The following is a 13,872-nucleotide window of genomic DNA, read 5'->3' on the forward strand; positions in this document are numbered from 1 at the left end:
AATAATCAACTGAAGGATAAAAAAAGTTACGTTTAAAAATATTTTGAACGTTTTTTAAATGTTTTACTAATACAATCTTTGTTTCCCTTACTAATTCAAACCCTGGCGGAACATTAAACGTTTACTAAAAAATTGTAAAAGGTTCATGTGACAACTGAGATGTAATATGATTTCATTCTTTTATAAGACACACATCTAAATTTACAGAGCGTAGAAAATCTCGTTAAACTTTAAAATAATCGACGCTTTTACTCACTTGCTACTTGGTACTTTAAATCTAATTAACAAAACTAATTATAACTTTAAAGTAATTAAACATTCTTAAGACCCTGATGGTCGCTTTAATTATAATTTCGTGAAAAACGATTACCACTATTTATAATAATAATATTAGAATTAACGCTTATGCCAAAACTGGTTCAAGTTGCACAGATGAAAACAAAAAAAAAACTTATTGATAAATTTAAAAATTATTTTAATAAATAATACCAATTATTTTAATAATTTGTAAATTTATCAATAAGTCTAATAATAAAAATTTATTGAAAAATTTAACTAAAAAATAGAAACGAAAACTTAAATAATTACTAAAATAGTTGCTCGCCATTTTTATTTGGTTTTGGATGATATCTTATGTTTTATGTGATTTAGTTTTAGACCGCTATCCACAAATTAAAAGAAGGTTGTTATTGTCAACATATAGCTTTAAATTCTTATTAAAAACGCTAAATATCAAGGGCACTTGGCACATTTTAAACCCATACGCCCAAGAATACATGTATAAATCTACAAAGAATGTAATTTTTTCTCGCCAAGGCAGAATATTCATAAGCAAAAACATGCGACAATTCACATTCATTAAACATAAACCAATGACATTTTCAGATCACCATGATGCAAAATGGGCTACCACTTTAACAAATCAAAAAGAAATTGAAACAAATGAATAACATCTTTTAAAAAATAAATAAAACAGGTGCCCAAAAAATTAAAAAAATCCAAAAATTAAATTGGTAACTGGGTCGAACTAAGTCTAACGAGTGGGGGAATATAGACTCAAAAAACAGCTGAAGAATGAGTTAAAGAGCCCTCTGCAACCCAATATAACCTCAGCTATATTTACCATATACCTTAGCTCTATTTTAAGAGCAAAATGCTAAATCAAAATAGCAAATCTTCGTTACAGCAAAATGCTAAATCAAAATGGCGAGCAAAAGGTAAAAAATCTAGAAAATAAAATGCATAGATTTACATAGTTGAATTTGACATTTTTATAACATTTTCTTTCTGTGATTAACTAAGTTCTTACTTTGTAAACATGTTAATTGTTTATGTCTTTTTGATTAATTCAGTTTGTTAATTAAAAACATCCGATGACCTTAGTTTTCTTTTATTACAAAAATGAGGTGCACTTATATTATGTGAAACTTTCAACCCAGGGTAATAAAATAATTTTTAGATTAGTGAGATTTTTAGGTTGCAAACGTCTGTGACAAACTCTCTATAAACGTTTTCTATGATCCATTGATTTTTCTAATAGGTCATAGTGACTAAAAAGCAATGGTTTACTATTTTCTTTTTGTTTTCTTGAATATTTATCCTTATTAAATTAAGTTCTAAACTTTCTTATTTTTTTAATCCAAGGTATAAAATGTGGATGACACAAATCTATAAGTTAATCTAAAGATGTTAAAAATTTGTAACTGTTTGATCCATTGATACCTATATAAATTTGTAGGTTACCGTTTTACTCAACAATTAGCAAATATAAAACTCTCCAGCTATTAGAACATCTGCAACCTATATGCACAATCAAATACATCCTGGAACAGACATTTTGAACAACATATCTGTAAATCTGCATATTCATGCACTGCAAACTATATGTAAAATACTATTAATACCATTCATTTAGACTTTAAAATGTTTTTAACTGGCCAGTAGAATCCTTTTTTTATTTCTCAATAATTTTACAAAATTATTATACATTAAAAAATTTTAAACGTAAAAAAGAATTTACCGACAGAATCATTATTTTTATTACGCTTTTTTTTTTTTTTTATGTGCTTATTAACAGGTTCCAATAGTTTTTATGGTCACTTCATTGAGCACTACAAAAAAGCATTTAACTTGAAAGTTCAAACCTCTTTGCAACTTTGTTTATGAGCCTTTCTTACCAATATTATAAATTTGGCTGTTTCTGGTATCGTATTTTAAACCTTTAAATTCTAAAGCAAGTGCTTAAACAACTGCCATTCGCCTGCTTTTTTTCCTCTATTTTCAGTGAAATAAATCATAACCTTATTTAAACCATTCTTAGAGCACTTGTTGTAACATGTATAAAATATTATTTTTCATTTTTTTTTTTTTTTGTCAAATACTTCAATGTTAGCACAAAGACCTTATAATTAGAAACGTTCCGAGAAAGGGGGGAGGATAGAGGGGTGTCTAACCCCCTAGAAAATTAATTAGTCGGAAAATTTGGACATTGCAGTCGGCAAAATTAGATGTGGTTGGCACTCGACAAACGTTAGCAAACAAAGACCTTTTTTTTTTTTTTTTTTTTTTTTTTACAGATCTTAGTCGACAAAAATTTCTTTTAGGCTTTACTCGGAAAAAACAGATGGATCGCCTTGCCTTTAAGATCTCTTCGGGACGATCTTGCTTCTAATTCAAAGCTTCAAAGTTATTTTTTTTGCAAACGCTGGAGTGGTGAGGCTTATAAATAAAAAACAATCAAAAAAAGTTAAACTTAATTGAGTAAAAAAAGGGTTTTTTATTTACACTTTAAAAGATACAATATTATTAAACTAGTTTAAAAAATTGAGACATTTTTATTTAATTTACTTATTATTTTAAAAATGATGCTTGTATTGATCTCCCAAACCTGCTTAAATGTTGGTTAGTAGTTATTCTAATGTTATTATTTTTTACTTAAAAAAAAGAATGTTCACTGTGACCATAGAATGTAAGTATTTTCAGGTGTTTTAAGAAAGAAAAAGTTCTTGAAACCAACCTTTTTATTAGTTTTATGAATTTTTATATCGATTTTTTTTATCAATAGTAAATTGGTCAGGATGGAGTGAGTGGTCAACCTCTAATCAAAATTGTATCAAAACTAGAACACGCAGTTGCAATAGCAATCAATGGTTAAGTTGCAGCGGAGAAAGTGCTACCATATCAAACGACATTTTTTGTAATGGTATAGACTTAATTACTTTGTCGGAGTTAGGTTTGCATTTATGTTTTTTCAAAATTAAAGTTATGTCTTTCCTCGTCCTTAATGTTTGTTGTGCAAAAAGTAAAAAATAAAAATTAAAACAAGATGATTTTTTAAGCATTATTGATTCAAAATTGAAAAAATTTAATGATCATTTTTGATTTAAAAATCGAAAGAATAATAAATAAATAAGTAAACAAATACTTAATAATCGTTTAAATTGTTTAAATGTTTAACTAATTACAGAAGAAAGTTTGTAAACAAGCTACTTAAACACTATAAAGGGGCTTCGGAGTATTATTTTGTGAGTAAAAAGTTGCAGTAGACTTTATAAAAAGTTTCAAATATTTTGAAACAAATATATTTCAAGGTTTTAAAAATTAAGTATTTTTGAAGAGCTAAGGGATCTCCCATAAACATTTTTACAAGAAAAAATATTTCTCATCATTCCAGTCCTTATACAATAACAAAGAACTAAAAGTATGTTGAACAAAAAATGTTGAACCAAAACGCAGGGCCGCCGAGACGAGGATGTACCAAAAGGAACTTTGAGCGGCAGATGTCGAAAGAGCGCTAAAAAAAGAAGAAAGAAAAAAGTAATTCACTGTTAATAAAAAAAAATTCAGAAAAATAGGCCCTGACCATATGTTGTACGAGTGTAAAATGTATAAATTCATAAATATACATTACTCTCATACTTAAATGTATACTATTTTCTAACACATTAGTGTAGTTGCCATTTAAATAAAAATATGGTCTTAAAATTTTGCGTTTGTACTTTTCTATTATACATATATCAATTATGATTTTATGCATATGTATTCTATTTATAGCTGTAATAATACATTTAAATGCAAAAAGTAAACTTTTTTTTTTAGAATTTTCTGCAACACCATTTTTGTCGTCCACAATAACAGCGATAACTTCACTGGAATTTTATTCAACTATACTTGTTCTATCTTCAAGTCCACAAAGTTCTGATGTTTTTACACCGCTATATTCATCAACAAAAAATTTTAGCAGTATTATTCTGGGAGGTATATACACTAGTAAATATATAAAATTATAATCAATAAATGTAAATGCGCTGAAATTAAACGTCTTGATGCATACATTTGAATTTGATTTCAATATGATGCAAATTTTAATAGCGCCAAATACGTTAAAAGTTCAAGACTTCTAGTCCAATAGTTAAAGAACTCCGATATATTTTAATTATTTGACTTCAGGTATATAATTCTATTGGATTGACATTGAAATTTTGACAATTGACATCAAACTTAAAAGCAGTCATTAAGTTAAAAAAAAATGAATAACAAAATATTATCCAAAAGTACATTTATTGATATAATAAAAACAATTGAAAGCATGCCGTAAGTTTGATTTAGTTTCATACAAAGTTTACAGTTATGTAAATGTCATGATTACAAGGTTCTAGTCAATCTATTCTCTAAGATATTTATAAACCTCAAAAAACAGTTAATTATTTATTTTGATTTTGTTGTTAACATTTTTGAGGATATATTTTTTCTATGACTTTATGCATGTCTAATTTATTTAATGTAAAAATAGCATATTTAATTCTAAAATTTAACTTTTTTTTTATAGAATTTTCTACAAAGCCATTTTCGTTGTCCGCAATAACAGCAATAACTTTACTGGAACTTGATTCAACTTCACTGGTTTCTTCTCCAAGGTTACTAAATTCTGTTGTTTTTAAATCACTGTTTTCACCGACGAATGATTTTAGCAGCAGTATTGCAGAAGGTGTGTCGTATAATTTTATTTGTTTACTTTTTTATATTTGTATAATTTTTGTAATGTTTTATATACATATATTTAATAAACTATGCTCAATTTGACAATCAGTTTTTTTTAAATAGATTTTTCTACAGCAACTCCATCTTTGAGTTTAAAAGGTAGCAGTTATTTTATTTAGAAATTCATTAAAGTATGAAGTCTATATATATATATATATATATATATATATATATATATATATATATATATATATATATATATATATATATATATATATATATATATATATATATATATTAAAACTGTAATGACAGACTCAATTTGAAAATCAATTTGTATTTTAATAGAATTTTCTACAACAGCTCCATTTTTGTTTCCCACCAAAACAATTTGCACTTCACTGAAACTTAATTTAACTACACTGTTTCCAACTTCAAGTCTGTTAATAACTTCAAGTCTTCTAAATTCTGTTATTTCGACACCAGTATACTTACCAACAATTAGTAGTCCCAATATTATTGTGGAAGGTATGTAGCTATAAAGGTGGAGTAAAACTATATGTAAAAACATGAAATGTATCTATATGTAACATAAATAACAAGTTGCTTTTTGAAGTTTTTTAATTATTCAGAAAAATATGTTCGCAATTTTATGTTATTTTTATCTGTCTTTTTGTTGATAAAAATAATCATTTTCAATAATGATATATTCTTATTTTTTGTCAAAATAAGAATATATCATTAAAATAACAATAATTTTTTTTATACAAAATATATTTTAAAAATAAATTTACTTGATGTTTTTTTTAAAGTAAAAGATGCATTAAATATTTGAAAAAAAATTTGAAAGATTTTTATCGAAAAGCTAGCAAGCTTACAATTAATTGGAAAGTTCATGATACTTATTATACTCAACGAATTAAAATGTTTCTATTTATATGCAATAAAAAAAAATTTTTTTTTAAGTATGGTCAACATGGAGTGAATGCTCTGTATCTTGCGGAAATGGTTATAAAACCAAGCGTTCATTAATTATGGTTTTCAATGTGACAACAATAACTGAACCTTGCATTGAAGTAAATTGTCCAGGTATCAGCACATTTTAAAAAAAGTTTTGACAATTTTTAATTGTAATTTTTAGTTATGTGTGATAGAGTGAAGTTCATAATAGTTTAGTGGAAATATTCCTACCATGGCTATAAGCAGAGTTTTTTGAATTACCCGTAATAAGCCTTATAATTTTCTGCTTTTCTTGTAAATAAATATTTTTTTTTCTATATAATAAAATTATTTGTTTACGGTTTGTAAACATTCTTCAAAATTCAAAGTGATTTGTCATAAATATATCTTAAATATTCTTATAACTTATGCGAGTTATGACGAAATTTATAGCAAACCTTAATTATAGTATGATATTTAAAACTTTTAATGAAAACATATATTAAGTCATATATTATTAAAATATATTTATAGAGACAGCGTAGCTAAGTTGTAAATTTAAAACTATTTCTCCAATTAACAAAGTGTTTTACACACAATTGATTATATTTTGAATAAAAATTATTTGAACGTAACGAATTTATTATTTATTACATAGCTATAATACAGCAATGACGTTTTTCATCAAATTCTAGTGCAATATGGCTGAAATAGCTATCTTATAAACTCATTACTATGAGTAATGTTCAAAACAATTTTTAAACGTTTTACTGATTTTAAATATAATATAAAATATAATACTTAATATGAAAAAGTATTTTATTGAATAAAAAATCAAACTGAGTATATGCAGTTGAATATAACAGCCTTAGGTTTCCTGTTCAACAACCTTATTCTATTCTACTGCTAGGTAAAAAAGGTATCACTGCAGAAGCAGTGATATCTTTTTTACCTAGCATAGTTTATTCATATACGTTTTTTTATATTAATTACAAACTTTACTTTGAATTTACAAAAGTAAATTTGAAGTTATATTAAATTTTGGTTGGTGTTATTTTAGACCTTTGAAAGTCTTCTTTTAGTAAGTCTAGAAATTGTATTCTTGTCAATAGTGTTGTAGAGAAGGTTATTTTGTCTCCAGATTGATGAGGGCAAGCATAACGAAAGGAAGCAAATAAATAAGCTAAACTAAAGAAGAAAGTGAGCTGTTCTAGAAAATTAAAATAAATAAATTATGAAAAATAGTAAATAAAAGGATATTTAAGCAAAAAAATATTATTTAAACTAAATTAAAAAAGGTCAAACTACCGCAAATTCAAGCTGCTTTAGGAGATACTAAATTAGTAACATAGAAAAAGTTTAGCAAGGTCATCAGGTATCCAGAGTTAATCAAGCAATTAACAGACGCAAAATGATTGCAGAGGTTACTTATAGACACTAGGAGTTATTGACAAGTTTTGTTACCTCTAAAAAAATTAATGCTACATGAAATTTTTTTAAAAAATCTGTAATTGTAATCACTAAATGTTGTCTAAAAGAATGTGAGATTTTTAAATACTTTTTGTTTTTTATTGTAAATAAATTTGATTTTTCTTCTTCTATTTCTTCGTCTTCTTCTTCTTCTTCCTCTTCTTTCTTTTCTATTTCTTATTCTTCTTCTTTTTCTATTTCTACTTCTTTTTCTTTTTCTATTTCTTTTTATTCTTATTCTTTTTCTATTTCTTCTTCTTCTTCAACTTTTTTTTTTTTCTCATTAACTACAACCTTCTTTTAACTCTTTAACTCCAAAACACACACCATGACGAACAAGACCGCTGCGTGAAGAAGCAAACTGAGCGCTATACTGTTAGGGATGTTGATCAAACTAGGAACTTATTGTTTACAAAGCTTGCTTATTTTAAAGTCATTTAAACTTCAAATTAAAACCGTATAAAATTGCTTTTACTTACATTCAAGTGAAATTTTTGAAAAAATTATGGCAAAATTTTGCTATTTTGTTTGCCCCATCATGTTAGTAACAGGATCACTTGCATGAAAATGCTAAAATTAAAACACCCTAATTATAATGTGCATGTGTTAATTTATATAAACACTGTGCGTTAAAGTATATTTAAATATAACATTTTCTACAAAAGTTAATAAGGGCAGGGGCTTCATTAATGTAGCAATAATGAGTTTTAAGAAAAGATAAGTCAAACCATATTAAAATAAGTTTTATTTATTAATATTGTATATGCAAATTTAAATACGGACACATAAAAATTGCAACAAAAATTAAATATATATGAAAGTATATAACATTAAATATAAAACAAAAATTGCTCACTATCTAGCTCATCAATAGTATAGCTGCTCGGTACTAAAAGCAGCTGATAACACCATTTCATCTTAGCATCGTTGGACTAGCTTGGATTAACAACAAACTTTTCATGTTTGGAACGTAACATGACTTGTAAAACATGGCAATGAAAATAAATTAAAAAGTGAGAGAAAAGTACAAATACTAACTAAAACAAAAACAGACAAAAAAAGTTTGAAAATATGAAATAAAAAGACTACACTTTTTCAAGTTCTAGTTTTAATTATATTTTACATGTTCTCAAGGAGAGCATGTAAAATATAATTAAAATATGTTAAAATGTACATGAGAAACACAAGGTGAAGTATAGAATTCGTATTACGTATTTGAGAAACAAAAAATACGATTTAGAAATTGTTACGTTTCAAAATGCAATTAGAAAACACAACATTAAACTTAAATCGCGATATGTTATTCAGAAACATAATATGCAATAAAGAAATCGTAATATCTAATTATGAATACATAAATTGTAATTGCGAATGCACAATATTAGCTCTTAGATTTGTTATAAATGGTCTTTATAAAGATGAATTTAACTAAGATATTATCATTCAATTTAGCATTTGGGTAGACCAGCAATAAAAATGAAACATAAAGATGTTTGTATATAAAATAACAATCATTCAATTCCATTATTATTACTGATGATTTATAATTATTACTGGTGCATACAAATGCTAAGTTAGATAGTATTTGCTTAGAAAAATTAGAGCAGCCGTAGCGCAGTGTTAGCACTTGCCTCACAAGCTAGAGATTCGTGGTTAAACACCACCTCTTGTCAAGTTTTATATAACATTGGTAAGAAAGAAGGTGTGAACTTCTTTTCAAATCCTCTTTCGCGGTGCTCTGTAAAAAGACTCTAAGGACATGTTGGCACATCTGAAATAAATATTTTTAAAAAATCATGTCTCAGAAGACCTTTTATAACGTACTATTAAAAAATTTATTTCAGGGTGAGCCATCAACTAGCCATAATCTCAATTGTAATTATTCTGAAGCAAGCAACCAAATGGACGCCGCCATTGAGTCTACAACATGCGCAGTTGAACCAGAAATCTCCGACAACTACTTGGATGTTGGAAGCTGGCCTAAAAATACTGTGTCATTGAAAGATCTACTGGCCAAAATTGGTCCAATTCAAATAATGGATTTTGACTTTCCTTTCAGTAGTAAAGAAGGAAGAAAACGAAGATTTAATATAAGTCATTATTTTCGGAAGCTACCAAATGGGGAAAAGTATAAACGTGAGTGGCTAGTTTATTCTAAAACAAAAGGCGCTGCCTTTTGCTTCTGTTGCAAGTTCTTTTCTAAAAAGATTACTGAGATTTCTGGTGAAGGCGTATCAAAATGGAAAAACTTAAATAACAGATTGAATGCTCACGAGACAAGTTTACATCATTTGAATTGTTATATGACCTAGCATGATCTTATTAAAAGATTCAAAGGATCATCTTCAATTGATACAGTTCAGCAGAGAATAATGGACAAAACTACAAAACACTGGCGGCATGTCTTAGAGCGACTTTTTTCCATTATAAAATTTCATGGGTCCCAAAATGTAGCTTTGCTAGGGACTTCAGATAAACTATGTGATGACAATAATAGTTGCTTTTTGAAAATATTAGAACTGCTTGCCAAGTTTGACGAAAGAGCATATCAGGAGAATAAAAAGGAAAGAAATTTATAGTCATTACTTGGGTAAAAATATTCGAAATGAAATTATTCAAGCTTTATCTAAAGCAGTTAAAGAAAAAATAGTAGTTGATTTGAAGGCAAGCAAATACTACTCAATTATTGTTGACTGTACTCCAGATATTTCCCATAATAAACAGATGACAATAATTCTACGTTTTTGTCAATACTGCCCCCTCCAGATGAAAAGGAAAGCTACGTTGTTATAAGAGAGCATTTTTTAAGCTTTATTGACATTATTGATACTACAGACTGAAAAAATATTAGAAACTTTGGATTCTCATGGAGTTTCTATGCAAGATTTAAGAGGACAAGGGTAATGGATTAAGAGGGCATGATAATGGATCGAACATGCGAGGCAAACAAAACGGAGTTCATGCCAAAAATCCTTCATCATAATTCACGAGCCTTTTATGTTCCTTGCTCATCTCATTCACTGAATTTAGTTGTCAATAATGCTGTTGGAAGCTGATTAGACCCAGTAACATTCTTTGACATTGTGCAACATTTGTTTGTATTTTTCTAATCTTCAACTCAGCGATGGAACGTTTTACGTCAATTTGTCAAAGGTTTAACTTTCAAAGGACTTTTTGAAACCAGATGGGCAAGTAGTATTGATGCATTAAAACCATTAAGACATCAACTGAGAGAGATAATACAGGCTTTAGAAATCTTCTGGAATATCGAATTACCTGTATCTTCAGTAACAGCAACCAAAAACAAATCTGATTCCAGAGCACTAATGCAGAAAATTGACTTTAAATTTATTTGCTTCCTTATCATTTGGTATGATGTGCTGAGTCAGATTAAGATAACAAGCAAATCTCTTCAAGAAATCTACCTTAGGCTGTTTCATTAATTTCTAACGCTTTGGAGTATTTTAAAGATTATAGAATTGATGAACTACTTCAAAAGATGTTAGAAACTGCAAGAAAATTGTCTGTTGAGCTAGATATTGAGCCCAAATTTGAAAAAATAACATTCTTTTTTTGGTCGTACCAAAAAAAGAATGTGTGTCAATTGAAAGTCAAGAGGAATCAATTACTCTAGAAGACAGTTTTAAGATTAACTTCTTTAACAGCATTTTAGATCACGCTATTGGATCTTTGCAGGATCGGTTTGAAATGCTTATGCAGCATAATAATCAGTTCAACTTTCTTTGCAGTTAAAATGCCAAGGACATTACTGAAGATGATTTATTAAAAAGATGCATGGATTTAGAAAAATGATTATCTTGCAATGAGTTCAAAGATGTTTCTGGAACTGACTTGTTTGAAGAGATAAAATATTTGCGAAACCATTATAAGGTAAACTACTCTCCAAGAAATATTTTAGATTTTATTTGTTCAAACAGTTTGAATGCAGCTTTGGGAAACTTATTTGTCTCTCTCAAAATACTTTTAACTCTACCTGCATCAGTTGCAACAGCAGAGAGAAGCTTTTCCAAGATGAAGTTAATCAAAACGTATATTCGGTCAACAATGACACAGGATAGAATGGATGGTCTGGCAATGTTATCAATAGAACAAGCAATTGCAAAAGAATTGAACTTAGAAGATATGATTAAATCATTTGCTATTGTAAAGGCAAGAAAGGTTAAATTGCAAATAAATATTGAAAGTTTACCACGAATGTCCATAATACGATTGATTTTTTTTATACGGAAGGATGGGGGGGGGCAGTTAAAAAATGGCCACAGGCGCCATATACCCTTGAGCCGGCCCTGGCTTCAAATGGCAGAAACGAATTTAGAAATAAACACTTTTTCCAGAAAAAAATTTTTTAGTTTATCTAGTTTTCCGAATATGACCGTTACTGTCATTGGTGGTGATACCAAATTCTTGTGTGCTATTTATCCTTTAGAGTTAGATGCACAATTCAATAATGAAGTTGTCCAGTTTCAATTTCATGGCATATGAGAAGAATATATTAGCATTAGGATGTAAAAATAGTTGAAGAAATAAATTAGAATAAGTTTTTCCAAAGAATTGTGTCATTTTTGACATTGTTATTATTGCATATTGCATTTTTCTAACCCTTTTCATTACCAATTGTAGTGCAGAGAAAGCATTTTCAAAAATAGGATAAATTGAGAATGATCTTCGTTTCTTAATGCATATTGATTGTTTAAATGCTCTTTTTTCAATGGGAATTATATAGCTGTAGCAAAATTTGTTTGAATTGACATTGCCAATATGAATGCTTAAATCTGTAAATCTTCTCTGTAAAAAAAAAGTAATTTAATTTTCACATTTATTTTTAAATACATTTTTTTTTATTGGGGCTCCGATTAATTTTTACACTTGGTCCCCAAAACCCTGAATCTGTCCTTTGATTATAGAATGTGCTGCGTGAAATGACAATATAGTGACTTCTGTGCAAACTTTAGGTATCAAGTATAAGACTGTATTCGTATGGGTTTGCTGCTTAAGTTTAATTAAAAAAGGGGACTCTAAAAAGTTCAAACGGATGTTTATAGTTATTTAGATAAATAAAAATGTAAATAATTTGTTTACCAAAATAATGTATGAAATTTAAATTAAATTTAAATCATGCCATTAAAAAGTACTGCAATGTTCAGTTAAACACAGTGTTCAACTGAACTTTGCAGTGATTTTAATAAGATGATTTAAATTGATTTTAAATTTCATATATTTTTTTGGTAAATAAATTATTTGTATTTATATGAATGTATTCTTACGCTTGATAGGTAAAAATTTGGCTAGCTTAGTCAAAGGTGGATCCAGCTAAGGCTAAAATTGCATATTTTGCTTAGGTTTCAAATTAGAAATATAAAGAACTTTGTTCTTAGTACATTTCTAATTTACAACTTTTATGTTCTCAACTACCTTTCATCGTAGCGTTTCTAACTGATTCTTTAACATTAGGAGAAAAACAAATACATTTTTTTTAGTTTTTTTTTAATTTCTAAACAGATATATTTACATAACTGTTTATTTGTTTATGTATTTTTATTTATTACCCAAAAAAAGAATACTAAGACATATAAAAAAAAAGCACAAAAATACAATATTATAAATAGTTTTAATCAAACATTTTTAAAAAAATAAGATATTTTTTTCAAAATTATCCTAATGTAAAGAATTTCAGTTAGAATCTATCAAACTAACGTAACGGTATGTTTCTTTAAAAATGTTGCACAATATATATAACATTTTTTAAGCCAAACAGACTCTGCCATACATTATTTGGATGTCTTAATTAATTGAATTTTTAAATAATTGGATGTTTTAATTGGATGTTTGGCAGTTTTGATTAAAAGTATAAAATAATTATTTTATTAATATTATAAGTTGATGATTTTGTGACTTAAATTTGTTTTTATGTACAATCACTCAAGTGTTTTTTTATCATTTATAAGTATGTTAACATCTAGTAATTATATCCATTTAAAATTTTTTTTTTAAGATAAAAAAGAGAGGGTACTTTTTATTTTAGCATATACAACTTTTTAGTAAATGGGATGTGGAGTAAATGGATAAGCTCTGAATGTTCAAAAACTTGCAGTGGTGGCATACTAACATTATACAGAACCTGTGATAATCCACCTCCAGCATATTCTGGTCGAAATTGTGTAGGTATCAACAATTACACAGAAGACTGCTCAAATGATATTATTTGCCCAGGTACATTTTCTTATACCAAACTTGTACATATAAAAATTTTTGATTACATTACATATAACATTATATTATATATAATATATATATATATATATATATACATATATATATATATATATATATATATATATATATATATATATATATATATATATACATATATATATATATATATATATATATATATATATATATATATATATATATACATATATATATATATATATATATATATACACGTGTATATATATATAT

At 27.1% G+C, this 13,872-nt stretch overlaps 1 protein-coding gene across 2 annotated transcripts in view; it reads left to right on the top strand.

Moving 5' to 3' along the window:
- LOC124806705 (uncharacterized) overlaps positions 1-13,872 on the top strand; it is a 92,707-nt gene that overhangs the window by 46,615 nt on the left and 32,220 nt on the right. For both annotated transcript variants that reach the window (XM_065800742.1, XM_065800741.1), the window contains exons 9-15: positions 3,065-3,202; positions 4,099-4,257; positions 4,829-4,987; positions 5,104-5,139; positions 5,329-5,508; positions 5,947-6,069; positions 13,450-13,620. In XM_065800742.1, coding sequence (XP_065656814.1) covers positions 3,065-3,202; positions 4,099-4,257; positions 4,829-4,987; positions 5,104-5,139; positions 5,329-5,508; positions 5,947-6,069; positions 13,450-13,620 — 966 coding nt within the window. The remainder of the gene's footprint in view (positions 1-3,064; positions 3,203-4,098; positions 4,258-4,828; positions 4,988-5,103; positions 5,140-5,328; positions 5,509-5,946; positions 6,070-13,449; positions 13,621-13,872) is intronic.

This window comes from Hydra vulgaris, chromosome 07, assembly GCF_038396675.1.
Source record: "Hydra vulgaris chromosome 07, alternate assembly HydraT2T_AEP".
Taxonomy (NCBI): domain Eukaryota; kingdom Metazoa; phylum Cnidaria; class Hydrozoa; order Anthoathecata; family Hydridae; genus Hydra; species Hydra vulgaris.